The sequence below is a fragment of the Choloepus didactylus genome, chromosome 3, assembly GCF_015220235.1.
Source record: "Choloepus didactylus isolate mChoDid1 chromosome 3, mChoDid1.pri, whole genome shotgun sequence".
In the NCBI taxonomy this organism is placed as follows: domain Eukaryota; kingdom Metazoa; phylum Chordata; class Mammalia; order Pilosa; family Megalonychidae; genus Choloepus; species Choloepus didactylus.
In genome coordinates this window covers 213,240,617-213,255,639 of record NC_051309.1, presented here as the reverse complement: position 1 = coordinate 213,255,639, position 15,023 = coordinate 213,240,617, and the positions used below count along the sequence as shown (strand labels likewise).

The 15,023-nt window shown below is 38.1% G+C and overlaps 1 protein-coding gene across 1 annotated transcript in view; it reads right to left on the bottom strand.

The window, feature by feature from the left end:
* Nucleotides 1–15,023, bottom strand: part of TNKS (tankyrase) — a 254,709-nt gene that overhangs the window by 151,342 nt on the left and 88,344 nt on the right. Inside the window, exon 3 of the mRNA XM_037831282.1 lies at nt 237–332. Coding sequence (XP_037687210.1) covers nt 237–332 — 96 coding nt within the window. The remainder of the gene's footprint in view (nt 1–236; nt 333–15,023) is intronic.

Here is a 15,023-nt window from a genome sequence, read left to right as displayed (position 1 = left end):
GCTATCATTCTCAGACATTCCAAGTAGAATAAGCAATCCATAATTCAGACAGCACAGCAATTAATGGAGACAGTTAATATATCAAATCAATAACACAGTAGTACACAATGGCATATATATTTGTTTACCTTAATCAGTGGGAGAAAATAAAACTCAGTGGGAAAAAATAAAGATTTTACAAAATCAAGTTAGTAGTTCCATAGATAAAATTATTTGGTGGCTCTCTGTTTTCTTACCTGTAAGGACAGCTTTTGCTGAAGGATCTGCCAGGTCTAGGGCTGATTTCCCATCAGTGTTCCGAATGTTTGGATCAGCTCCGTGCTGCAGCAGCACTGTGCAGGGAAAGCAGAAACAATATCTCACCTCGGGGATACAAAGATTATTTACTGTTAAGTGTCGCCTCGGCATGGTGTGGGCATAAACATACATTGCACAATTTTTTCTCTTTCATATAAAAAAAAAAGGAAGGAAAGAAAGAAAGAAAAAGAAAAACAAAGCACTGCAGCAATGGATCTTCTCTAGAGTAAAGCGAAGTTGGCAACTTATGGTACAGTATTGTCACATGACTTAACATCATAAACATGAAACTAGAAAAATCTTGCAGTATGTAGTTTTTTATTTCCCTCCTTCAGACGGCAGGATGGGAAGATGTGTGCTCACTGACTCACACTGAAATATGCTAACTGTGAACCTGCCCTATCTTTACTACCACTGTTGCTGCTTGTTGCTGCTTCTGCTTTACTGCTGAATTTCCAAAAGCTTTCTCCACTCATAATAGTTGTAATACTGTGCGAGCCTTTTAGTGGCTCACCGCGTACATATGAAACGCACCATAACATACTGGCTTGCTTCCAAGAAGTTTTACACACAGAGTAATGCATGCAACTCTGGCTCCCCAGCAATCTAGCTGCAAAAAAGAAATGCCTTCTACAATATTCTTTCCAACAAACATTTTCAGAAACAGAAACTCAATCACTACAAGATATGCTAAGGAAAGAGTGTGGCACACGGCATAATGACTAAAAGTAGCTACAGAGAATTCTTAAGATATGGAGGCTCCTACAAAAAAGAATCACTGTTTAAGTAATATCTAGATGTAATATTTTATTAATCCAAAATATTTCTCAGCCACCTCGTGTGTGTATACGTGCTGTAATATTATCCAACCAATGATTAAACTATATTAAATACATTAAAAATATATTAAAAACTAGTCGAAAGATGCAGTTCAATTACAAGTTATGCTCACAGTTCAAATAGGTAAGATTTCCATGTAGTCCTGACAACAGAGGTTTCCATTTACAAATAGAATTTAACATAAATTTCAAGCAAAGTAGAAATATTAAATTTAAGTAATAAGTGGTTGAAGGCATGTTATACAATGATTAAAAAAAAAAAAAAAACACACAAAAAAAAACACCAGATCCACTACTGTTGATGAACTCCAAATTTTTATTCATTAACAGGTCCATGTTAAAGTATATACATTCTTTGGGAATGTTTGGAAGGCAATCCTCATATACCATTAAGTAATAAGTCCCGCTGTTTTTAAGATCTTTCTCTTAAGCCATCAAGTCAGTGGCTTTGTTTTAGTGTACAAAGAAATAGCCTTTTACAGAATTAGGACTTAATTGTAGGGACGGTGTATATCTGCATCTCCTGTTTTAGATCTTGTACAGTTTCAGACTTGGGATAACAAAACCTAGCCATGGCTTGAGAAGATACAGTGGGCTCTTGCAAATGCTTCCTATATTATATCATTCTAGAATGTAAACAATGAACATAATTATTTTCCAGATGTTTATCAACTGACTTAAACAGAAGTAGAATAAAATAGCAAGTACCACAACTATAGCCCCTCTTTCATCATAATGACTAGAGCGTTCATGGTACCTTTTTTTTTTTAATTCCAGAAACCATGAAAAGTCCACTGTGAAGATTTGGCTTATTAAGGGTCTTTATCATAAAGCAGATTCATGTAATAAATGCAAAGCTGATATCTATCTTTACTTAGTTGCTGAGTGATCGCATGCAAAGGGTAGGAAAATAAAGAAATCACAGTTCCCATAAAAAGCAGTGTTTTTTTATTGCATACCTCAGGAACTTCAAAACATGCTTTCAATAAGAAGTAAATGAATATGTTAATTTAACAAGGCTGGACAATAGTATGATGGGAGCTTTCATATTGCAGCTTAATGAGTGATAAATGCTAAATACTAAAAGCCTTACTGCTCCTCCAAACGTCACTTAAAACCTCAATCTTTTTGTTGTAACCAGTATTTCACCTATTACAGCTTTCCTAGTTTGCAACAGAATGCCATTATCTTAAAAGTTTTGCTGCAGTTCTGTGTTAGGTTATTTTAAAAAGAGTAATCTTTTTACTTGAAATATCTATTTTCTAAACATTTTGGAGTCTCTCTTTCACTGCACGTGAACACACAAACATCCACTGCAGAGTAATGCAGCAAGACGGAAGAAGGTGAATTTTCTGAACCAGAGGCTGACAACAAAATCCATTTGAAAATATTTAATAATTTATAATTCACCAGATATGGCTAGAAAAATCAAAACTAATTAAAGTTAAAAGAGTTTAAGGAAAGGTAAAGGTATCTAATTAGCCCATCAGAGGCCTAATCTAAAGGTATCTAACTTATATGAAAGGTTGTGAAGTTGCTGGAGGATTACAAAAATGGGATACAAGAGTGCTGAGCAAAGAGCCTGACAATACATGTCAGCTAATGATAATATTAAAATCTCACATTAAATTTCAGACTCTGTTTGCAACTACTAATTCAATGTTTTGCCCAAGGGCCGGGGTCAGCAAAGTTTTTCTATAAAGAGCCACATAATAAATATTTTAGGCTTTTAGGGTATATGGCTTCTGTTTCAACTTACTCATTTCTGCCTCAACCCTACCCTTACAGTACAAAAACAGCAACAGATAATACACAGATGAATGAGAATGGCTATATGCCAACAATATTTTAATTATGGACACTGAAACTTGAATTTCAGTAATTTTCATGTGTCACAAAATATTCTTTTGATTTTTTTCTCACCATTTAAAAAACGTAAAACAAAAATTCTTAGCATACAGCCATACCAAACAGGTGGTGGGCTGGATTTGACCTCTGGCTTTGGGCAGTGTTATCCAAAATATGGTCCACGAACCATTCTGGTTCCAGAACTGTTTGTAATCCACACACATTGAAATAAGCACAGAAATTGAAAGTAAGCATTTGGAACTTCATATGTCTTTTTGTAATCAAGAAGTTAGGATTTAAGAAATCCTGAGAATTATGTTAGGATTTCAAAAATTCTGAGCATTATGTTGTTACAATCATGGAAATCTAGTCCTCCCACTCCTCTGGGATTGCTAGGTTTTATTGTAGTTGTTGTTGAGGGCTGGGGCTGTCAATTTGTGACTTTCTCAAAGTATTTTTGCTCTAATCAGTGAATGGAAGGAGAAAAGAGGAAAATAGAAGCACTGCCTTTTTAAGGCTCCTCTGCCATTTTTGCCTGAGAGGTTAGAACAATGGCTGACCTCAGAACAGGAACCCCAGTAATCTGAAGTAGCTAACACAAAGCAATGATCGGCAATCAGACCACAAACACCCAGATTTTGGAGGACTAAGTCCTTATAGCCCACCCTAGCATCAGCAAGATGCAACCAGGAATCCGAGCTGCACTCCCCACTGCTGCCTGCCGCATGGTTAGGGGCTGAGGGATGACAGCCACAGCGTGGAGGGTGAAATTTACCAATATTTAATGCAACTCACCAGTGTCTTACTTCAGCTCTTCCCCAGATGTTGCACAGTATTCCACTAGACTCCAGAGTCTCAAAATAGTTCATTCAGAGGGTTCCTACCAGCTCGACTGTTGTTTTGGTGGAGGGACTGATTCTTGGAGCTTCTTATACTGCCATCTCCCAATCCTCCTCCACTACCTAATTCTTTTTAACATCTGCATGGTATTCCACTCCATGAAATGTGCCATATTTCATCTAGCAAGTGTCCTATTGATGAAATCTCTCTCTACTAGCCACACTCTCTATACTCCAGTTAAGCTTTGTAACTGAGAACTTAGGATTTAGGGGATGATTATGATTACTGAATCACTATATGGATATTTCTTTTTACTTTATAGTATATTAGAATACACAGAGGGAAATACCTGAAATTACTGAATTGTAATCCAGCAGTCTTGATCTTTGATAATGATTGTACAACTACATACCTTCATCTTCTGATGGTAAAACCTTGTGACTAACCCTCACTTATACTCCTTTATCCGGTTTTCCAACTTTCGTCTTAAGATCACTAAAGACAGCCCCTAACGTTTATTAATGAAGGGCCTAAGTCAGCCCAGAACTAACCCACTCCAATCCCAAGCCATCTTGATAGAGCTGGATCTAACCAAAATGGGCCTGCTTGACATGAGCAGTACCTTAAACTTTAACCTATAAGTGACCTATACCTCATTATAATACTAAAAGTCATGCCCAGCACCATATTAAATCCACCATTTTCTTACATACCTTTAGTGACTAAGCACATATTTAATCTGCGCATGCCCAATAATTAGATCATCTCTGACATCTCGAGCCATTGTGCACATTATCCTAAAACCTGCCCATCTTTTGATACTATAAACTATCAGAGTTACTGCAGTTCAGGGAGACAGATGTTTAGGCCAACAGACCATCTGATCTCCTACTCTGCACCTAGCAATAAGCTCTATCTCTTTTTGAAAACCCCGTGTCTCAAGAATTGGTCACTTGAGTGCATTAAGAAGAAAACTCACCCATTTGGTATCATTTTTAAATGTTCTTTTTCCAGTATTTTGCATTACTTTTCTTTTACAAAATTTTTGGTCCGCTATTACATTGAGGAAAACAAAACTGGTGTTCTACCACAGTTATTCTGAGAAGCACTGAGTCAGGGCACATATAAAATTATCTGGGCCTCAGTCCCCAGGTCTAGAAAATAAAGGAACTTGACTAGATAGAAGATCTCTAGATTTCTGGGATAGGGTCAATTCCTTGATAATGCTTTAAGAGTATTACCCAAAAATCTGAAGCATTAAAATCTAATATCTATTATGGGAGGGGGGTTACCTTCAAGTAGAACCATTTCCTCCCCAACTTTCCAAATCAAAATAAACAAACAAACAAAAAACAGAAAGGTTTTCATTAACCCTAAAACAAAAGAAACAAAAGAAAACAAATCTAACAGTTGAGAACACAATCAATGAGAGCTGTAAGAGGGTATATAGTTTAAAGTCCCAAAGTACTCCTCAAATCAAACTTGATTCTAAAGTCCCTTCAAATTCTGAGGTTTCACACCACTCACTATGAGGTATTTGTGTAGGACTAGTTTCTAACACGAGGAGAACGGCAAATACACGAAGTTACAACTGCTCTCACAAATGCCAAGCTGTACTTGAAGTGGGAACAATTAAAGGTTCTCAGTCTTTGATGCTTCAAAATTTGTTTTCAAAGTTCTGAGACATCAAAGGGAATTACAAAATGTGATTATTAATACATAATAAAATTACTAATTCATCTTGTAAAACAATTCACATTGACAGAACTCTGATATAAAAGATTATTTTTTAAAGTAGCCCAAAATATACAAATATAGAAAGTAAGGTTTGAAAGGAAAACAAGGAAACTAAAATCTGAATAACACTCATTACATAATTTCAAGACGAGTGCTGCCCATCAGAATTCCTCTGTACAGCTGGGGCATTAATCAAACCCCAAATCCCAAATGCCTTGGCTGTTTCCAATTGTTCTATTGATGTATCATGCATCAATTTATCTTCGAGGTAAGAAGCTTGGTGAAAATATGGCAGATGGAATAACAACATAGTTAAAACTAAGGTAAGGATCACAATATTCAAAATATCATTTTGAAAAGAGCTTATGGCAGAAGGACAAATGTGATTTTTCTATATCTGATGCAAGCATTCAGCTACTGTGAGCCAGATTCAGAAAACAATTCTTTAGCCTGTGACAAATGCAGTAGAGGCTAAAAAACTGTTTCATTGCATTCCCAAAAATTACAAAATTTAAGCATTTGCATCATTTTAATTCCTGCAGATAAAAATAAAATGTTTCTACATTTATGACACGGCCTTGTCCCATCAATTTTCTAGAAAACTAAAGTGCTATTTGTCAAACTGTATTTAACAACAGGAATTATTAACCGACGAAAGAAAATAGGAGAAATAGAAACAATGTCAATTTTCAAAGAAGCCCAAGGTAAAAATGTAACAAACCTTTCAGAGCACATTCTCAAAGGGTGTTTTAGTATAGTTTTCACTTTAAATGACAGAAATCACCCTATTAAAATACTGTAATTTCTTTTGATTTTTTAAATGAATTCTAGAGTTACATTATAGCCTATAATTGTCCATCACAATGCACACACATTCGAATAATTTTAAAAGAAGTTAGGTTTACATTACAGTATTTTCCAAGAATTTTATATGCACCTTATTCTTTAGAAACAGAGAGATATTTAATTTTTGGATTGAGTTACAAAAATTGAATGACACAAAGGACCAATTAATTTATATTTTTTAGCAACAAATATTTAAAATTTTATAGCAAAGCATCAAGGGACCAAACTGTAAATAGCTACAACCATCAATGTATAGAACTCTTACCAACACACACAGGTTTTAAGAGACAAATTATTTTATCAAAGCAAAAAGTATGATATATCCTGGAATTAATATATAGTCACACCACCCTTTCTATAGAAATATGTACAGTATTATAAGATAGTATACTGTATCCTATAAAATAGTATACCATATCCCAGGGGTGTACGTCTCCCTGGCAATGTGGGACATGACTTCCAGGGATGAGCCTGGACCCAGCATTGTGGAATTGAGAAATACTCCTGACAAAAAGGGGGAAGAGAAATCAAACAAAATAAAGTCTCAGTGACTGAGAGATCTCAAATGAAGTCGAGAGGTCATTCTGGAGGTTATTCTTATGCATTACATAGATATCCCTTTTTAGTTTTTAGTGTATTAGAATAGCTAGAAGGAAATACCTGAAACTGTTGAACTGCAATCCAGTATTCTTGATCCTTGAAGACAATCGTAGAACTATATAGCTTATACAGTGTGACTGTGTAATTGCGAAAACCTTGTGACTCCCAATCCCTTTAGCCAGTGTATGGACAGATGAGTAGAAAAAAAGGGGGACAAAAAAGTAAATGAATAATGGAATGGCAGGGGGGAGTATGAGATATTTTGGGTGTTCTCTTTCACTTTTCTTTTTTTTTTTATTTTATTTTGACATAAATTCAAAGTTATAGGCACAGTTGCAAAAACAATACAAACCCCATACACAGAACTCCAGCATAACGTGACCCCCCTCCCCCGATACCCCGATCCACCAACTGTCACACCGCCATCTCTCTTTCCCTCTCTCCCTCCCTCCCTATCATCCATCAACCATCGCTGTCTTTTGAACATATGAGAGCAAGCTGCACACATCCTTGAACAAACACTATAATTCACATATACAATTCCCATGAGCAAGAACATTCTTTTATGCAATTCCATTAAGTGCAGCTAAGAAGTTCAAGAAATTCAACATTGATACAAAGCTTACATCCTATATTTCCTTTTTTTTTTTTTCCTTATGTCTCAACTGTGTCCCTTTGAGCCTCCTGTCCTCCATCCTTAGATCCCATCCAGGATCATCCTTGGCATTCAATTGTCATCTATTTAGACTGTCTGTTTTTTTTCTTCTTTTTTTTTTTTTTCTCAATTGTGGAAACATATATACTGCCTAAATCTTCCCATTCCACCCCCTCCCTAGCATTCCATTAGTGGGATTAATCACATTTAGAATGTTGTAATGCTATCACCTTCCCACCATCCATTACTAGAAATTTCCCTTCACCTCAAACAGCAACCCTACCCTCACTTCTTAACTCCCCATTGCCCCTTCCCCGACTTCTTGTAACCCATACTCTACTTTTCATCTCTATGGTCATATTCTTTGATAATTTCTTTGTGTTTACTGTGGAGCTTAAAATTAACCTCTTAAATCCAAAACAATCTTGTTTTTTTGTTTGATACCAACTTAACTTCAATAGGACACGTAAACTATGTTCCTATACTTCTCCATTCACCCACCTTTAAGTAGTTCTTGTCAAAAATTACATATTTTACATTGAGTCCAAAACCACTGATTTGTCATTAGAGTTTGTGTATTTTATATCATGTAGGAAGTAAACAGTGCAGTTACAGTTCAAAAATTATTGACTTCTATTTGTATTCCATTGTGGTCAGAGAATGTGATTTGAATATATTCTTTTTTTTTTTTCTTTTTTTTTTAAGTTTATTGAGACTTGTTTTATGTCCCAGCATATGGTCAATTCTGGAGAAAGATCCATGATCACTAGAGAAAAATGTGTGTTCTGGTGATTTGGGATGTAAGGTTCTATATATGTCTCTTAAAATTCTCTACCTCTCTCTCTCCTTTCTTTGTTTCTCTGCCAGTAGGGCTCCCTTTAGTATCTGAAGTAGGGCAGGTCTTCTATTGGCAAACTTTCTCAGCCTTTGTTTATCTGTGAAAAATTTAAGCTCTCCCTCAAATTTGAAGGAGAGTTCTGCTGGATAAAGTATTCTTGGTTGGAAATTTTTCTCTCTCAGAATTTTAAATATATCATCCCACTGCCTTTTCGCCTCCATGGTGGCCGCTGAGCAGTAACTACTTAGTCTTACGTTGCTTCCTTTGTATGTGGTGAATTGATTTTTTCTTGCTGCTTCCAGAACTTGCTCCTTCTCTTCAGTATTTGAGAGTCTGATCAGAATATGTCTCGGAGTGGGTTTATTTGGATTTATTCTATTTGGAGTTCGCTGGGCATTTATGCTTTGTGTATTTATATGGTGTAGAAGGTTTGGGAAGTTTTCCCCAACAATTTCTTTGAATACTCTTTCTAGACCTTTACCCTTCTCTTCCCCTTCTGGGACACCAGTGAGTCTTAAATTTGGATGTTTTATTTTATCTATCGTATCCCTGAGATCCATTTCAATTTTTCTGATTTTTTTCTCCATTCTTTCTTTTAGTCTTTCATTTTCTGTTCTGTGGTCCTCTAGGACACTGAGTCATTGTTCATATTCCTCTAATCTTGTATTATGAGTATCCAGAGTCTTTTTAATTTGGCCAACAGCTTCTTTTATTTCCATAAGATCTTCTATTTTTTTATTTACTCTTGCAATGTCTTCTTAATGCTCTTCTAGGGTCTTCTTTATGTCCTTTATATCCTGTGCCACGTTCTTCTTCATATCCTTTATATCCTGTGCCATGCTCTCGTTCTTTGATTGTAGTCCTTTGATTAATTGCACCAAGTACTGTTTCTCTTCTGATATTTTGATTTGGGTGTTTGGGATTGGGTTCTCCGTATCGTCTGGTTTTATCATATGCTTTAAGATTTTCTGTTGTTTTTGGACTCTTGGCATTTGCTTTGCTTGATAAGGTTCTTTCAAGTTGTAAAAAATACCAGTCTAATTTTTCAGAACTACAACTTGGTGGCATACACTTTCTCTAACTAACCAGAGATGGCTTCTGCGAGGCACCTATTCCCCTCAAGTCAGCTCTCCTCAACTTTGTCTTTGTGGTGTGTGGGGAAATGATTCTTGTGGGGTTCAATTGGTGAACTCAGTTTGGGTGTGTTTTTGTTGCTGTCTGCCCTGAATGTGGGGCGTGTGTCTGGGTGGTTAGGGAGGCAGGGCAGTTTTAATATTCAAACCTCCCAGGTGTTTCCGGAGATTCAAGGCTGTTGCAAGAGTCTAAGTCTTCATTTCAGTCTTGCCCCAGATTTTCTCTGCCGCTGACCCACAAGTCGCCGGCATTAATGTAGCGTCCCTGGGTTTTCCAAGCGGGTCCCTTTCTCAGCTGTGATCTTCCAGGACCTCTGCTGAGGGAAGGCTGTGCTACGTCACAAGTGAGTGCCGTCCCTCAAGGGAAGCCCCAGGCCTCTGGGCTGTGCAGGGGCGCTCTCAGCCTGATGCAAAGATGGCTGAATGGGGTGTCTCAACCACCCCCCCTTTTTGCACACCTCCACCTTCCCAGCTCCAGGACAACTAGCTGTGTATGCACTCAAGGCCACTGTCCACGGCCGATATTGTGGCATGTGCTTCCTGGTGCAGCTCTGGGCAGTGGGTAAGGCCCTGGGCAGCAGTATCTCCAGCCCACCAGGGAACCGGCTGCAAGCAGCGTGGTTTCTTTCTCCTTTTGGCTCTCCCCTCTGGCCCCTTGGCCCTGAGGGAATCAGCAGTGGTCTATCCTCCAGGCCAGACACCGAGAGGTTGGCACAGCCCGCTCCTGCCATGCTTCTCTGCACAGTTCTCACCATCATAACTGCAGCCGCTCCTGGGTGTTTTTTTGTTGTTTTTTTTTAAAAGAACTAGTCCATCTCCAAACGCCAACCCCTGGTTTCCCCACAACACAGGGTGGCCGCGGGACTTTCAGCTGGCTTACTCACTCATTTCAGAATGCAGACTCCCGGTTTCACCAAGCACATGGTCCCTGTGGTTTTAGCAGACCTTGTCCAGCCGGTGCATCGCTGAAACTGGTGTTCTGGGTCACTTTCCGGTTTTTATCTAGTATTTTTCACGGAGGTGTTTTTTTTTGCCCTGTCTCACCTAACCGCCATCTTAGGTTCATCCGTTCTCTTTTACTTTTATTCTTATTTTTAGTTTTATTTTTTTGGAGTAACGAAAATGTACAAAAAATTTATTGTGGTGATGAATGCACAACTATATGATGATACTGTGGACAATTTTTGAGTTTCAAAAATTGAATCACACAAAGGACCAATTAATTTACACTTTGGATGATTGTATGATGTGTGAATTTATCTCAATAAAATTGCATTTAAAAAACAGTATAGTGTAGCTTATTATACTTTATAATAATATTCATATTTAAATGTTATACATTATTATTTTAAAGTCATTATTGTTTCATTCAAGATACACTTCAATTATTTAGGTAGAAAATTAGTCTACCTGTCTTGGTTTGCTAAAGCTGCCATAAAATGGATAGGGTTTTAACAACGGGGATTTATTAAGTTACAATTCAAAAGCCATGAGAATGTCCAAATTAAGGCATCGACACAAGATTACTTTCTCTGAAGAAAGGCTCCTGGCATCCGGGGATCCACTGTCACATGGGAAGACATGGCAATATTTGCTGGTCTTCTTTCCTGGGTTCTGGTTTCAATGGCTCTCTCTATGAGCTCCCAAGGGCCCTTCTTGCTTCTCTGGGAATTTCTCTCTCTGCAAATGTCTGCATTTTATCCTCTCATAAAGGACTCCAGTAAAAGATTAAGACCCACCTTGAATGGGCTGGGTCACATCTCAATTGAAGCAACGTAATCAAAAGGTCCCACCCACAATAGTTCTGTACCCACAAGAATGGATTAAAAGAACAAAGTCTTTTCTGGGGTACATAAGAGCTCCAAACCAGCACACTACTTAATGTATTTTATTTTTTAAAAATTATCAAGGATCCATTTACTATTAACAGTAAACACGAAAATTCAAGAAACCGGTGCTATTCCATATATAGTAGTATGGTTTACTGAATTTGAATTAGAATTTAAATAGCACAATTTTCTGTTTCAAGTAATAACAGACTAGGTTATTTGGACCAATCCTTATGCCATAAACAATAAACAGAACTTTATGTGGGGGAGTGGGGAAAGCAAGTTTCTAAAATCACCTAATGAGACAGTTAAAAAATTACAGCTTAGGGGGTTGGGCAAGATGGTGGCATAGAGAGGAGTGGAAGCTAAGTAGACCCCCTTGAACAACTACAAAAAACCAGAAACAACTAGCAAATAATCCAGAATAACTGTGGAGGGACAAACGAGACCATCCACTCATCATACACCAACCTGAATTGGGAGGAATGCCTGAGAACACAGCATAAAATCTGTAAAACCTGCAGATCCAAGTCACGAGACCCCCTCACCCATAGCTTGAGCTGCAAAGCCTCGTGGTGCCAGAGAGAAGCTCTCTCCCAGCAAGCGAATATAGCTCAGCTGAGCTCCAACTGGGGTTTTAAATAGCAAGTGTGAACTGCTCACTACAGGTATGAATCCCCAAAACACAGACAGAGGCTTTGGGTGACGACTGACCTTGGAGAGCCGGAGGGTCGCCTTGGACTGGGTCTGAAGGGGACTATCTGTTTCTTTTTTGGCTCAGTGGAGAAAGCCCCAGCCATTTTCAGTTTCCAGGGCTGTAACTCGGGGAAGGGTGGAGACAGCAGAAGCAGAGAGAGAGACCATTGAAATGCTAATGACCTCCACCTGGGGGATCTGTCTTCTCTAGGAGGAAAGGTCTGGTCCATTCAGAACCAGACCCCAGAGCCTGGGGGAACACAGCCACACCTCCTCACACCAGTCAAGAACTATAGGCTAACAGGCGTCACCTGCTGGGCAGAAAAGCACAGTGACCTGAGGCATCACAAGGTGGAGCAATTTTCGAAGACACACCCTCAGGGAAACCAGATACTGAATATTTCTTCCCTCTGGGACCTGAGCCTGTTCTGGTCTGGGAAAATCTGATTTGGATAACCAAGGAAACCATGCCTAGACAACAGAAAATTACAACCTACACTAAGAAAAACAAAGTTATGGCCCAGTCAAGGGAACAAATGTACACTTCAACTGAGATACAGGAATTTAAACAACTAATGCTAAATCAATTCAAGAAGTTTAGAGAAGATATTACAAAAGAGACAGAAGCTGTAAAGGAAACACTGGGCATATATAAGGCAGAAATCGAAAGTTCAAAAAAACAACCAGTAGGATCTATGGAAATGAAAGTCACAACACAAGAGATGAAAGACACAATGAAAACATACAACAGCAGATCTCAAGAGGCAGAAGAAAACACTCAGGAACTGGAGAACAAAACACCTGAAAGCCTACATGCAAAGGAGCAGATGGAGAAAAGAATGAAAAAATATGAGCAACGTCTCCGGGAACTCAAGGATGAAACAAAGTACAATAATGTACGTATCACTGGTGTCCCAGAAGGAGAAGAGAAGGGAAAAGGGGAAGAAGCAATAATAGAGGAAATAATTAATGAAAATTTCCCATCTCTTATGGAAGACATAAAATTACAGATCCAAGAAGTGCAGCGTACTCCAAACAGAAGAGATATGAATAGGCCTACGCCAAGACAATTAATAATCAGATTATCAAATGTCAAAGACAAAGAGAGAATCCTGAAAGCAGCAAGAGAAAAGCAATCCATTACATACAAAGGAAGCTTAATAAGGCTATGTGCGGATCTCTCAGCAGAAACCATGGCGGCAAGGAAGTGGTGTGATATATTTAAGATACTGAAAGAGAAAAATCACCAACCAAGAATCCTATATCCAGCAAAGCTGTCCTTCAAATATGAGGGAGAGCTCAAAATATTTTCTGACAAACAGACAATGAGAGACTTTGTGAACAAGACAGCCACCCTACAGGAAATACTAAAAGGAGCACTACAGGGTGATAGAAGACAGGAGTGCGTGGTTTGGAACACAATTTTGGGAGATGGTAGCACAATAATGTGTAAGTACACTGAACAAAGGTAACTATGAATACGGTTGAGAGAGAAAGGTGGGGAGCATGTGAGACACCACAGGAAAGGAGGAAAGATAACGACTGGGACTGTGTAACTTGGTGAAATCTAGAGTATTCAACAATTGTGATAAAAGGTACAAATATGTTCTTTACAAGGGAGAACAAGCAAATGTCAACTTTGCAAGGTGTTAAAAATGGGGAGGCATTGGGGGAGGGATGCAATCAGCATGAACTAGAGACTGTAACTAATAGAATCATTGTATTATGCTTCCTTTAATGTAACAAAGGTGATATACCAAGGTGAATGCAGATAAGAGGGGGGGATAGGGGAGGCATGTTAGACACTTGACATTGGTGGTATTGTCTGATTCTTTATTCTACTTTGATTTAAGGTTATTTTTCCTTTTGCTGCCTCCTAGCTGTCATTTTTTTTTCCTCTTTCTTTTGCCTCTCTACCTTCTTTGACTCTCCCTCCTGCCTTGTGGAAGAAATGCAGATGCCCTTATATAGACAGTGGTGAAGGTGGTGAACACATAAATATATGACCATACAGAGAACCATCGATTATTTACTTAAGATGGAATATATGGTGTGTGAACAAAACCATATTAAAAAAAAAAAAACTGGGTTGATGACAAAACCTCGAGGGCAATATACTGAGTGAAATAAGCCAGACACATAAGGACAATTATTACAGGGTCTCACTGATAGGAACTAATTATAATATGTAAACTCATAGACATGAAATATAAGGTACCAAGATATAGGACGAGGCTTAAGAATGGGGAGTGGTTGCTTAGTATGAGCAGAATGTTCAATTAGGATGAACTTAAATGTTTGGAAATGAACAGGGGTGTTGGTAGCAAGATGTGAGAATAACTAACAGCGCCGAATGGTGTGTGAATGAGGTGGAAAGGGGAAGCTCAGAGTCATATATGTCACCAGAAGGAAAGCTGGAGGTCAAAAGATGGGAATGTATAAAACTGAATCCTATGGTGGGCAATGTCCATGATCAACTGTACAAATACTAGAAATCACTTCCATGAACCAGAACAAATGTATGACAATACAATTAGAAGTTAATAATAGAGGGGCATATAGGGAAGAAATGTATACCTATTGCAAACTATATACTACAGTTAGTAGTATTTCAACATCTTTTCATAAACAGTAACAAATGTACTATACCAATACTACGAGTCAGCAATTGAGGGGGGGGTGGTTAGGGATAGGGGAGGATTAGAGTTTCCTTTTCTTTTTTTCTTTTTTCATCTTTCACTTTATTTCTTGTCTGGAGTAATGAAAAGTTTCTAAAACTTGAACAAAAATTAAGTGTGGTGATGGATGCACAGCTGTATGAGGGTACCCAGGGGCAAGTGATTGTACACTTTGGATCTTTGGATA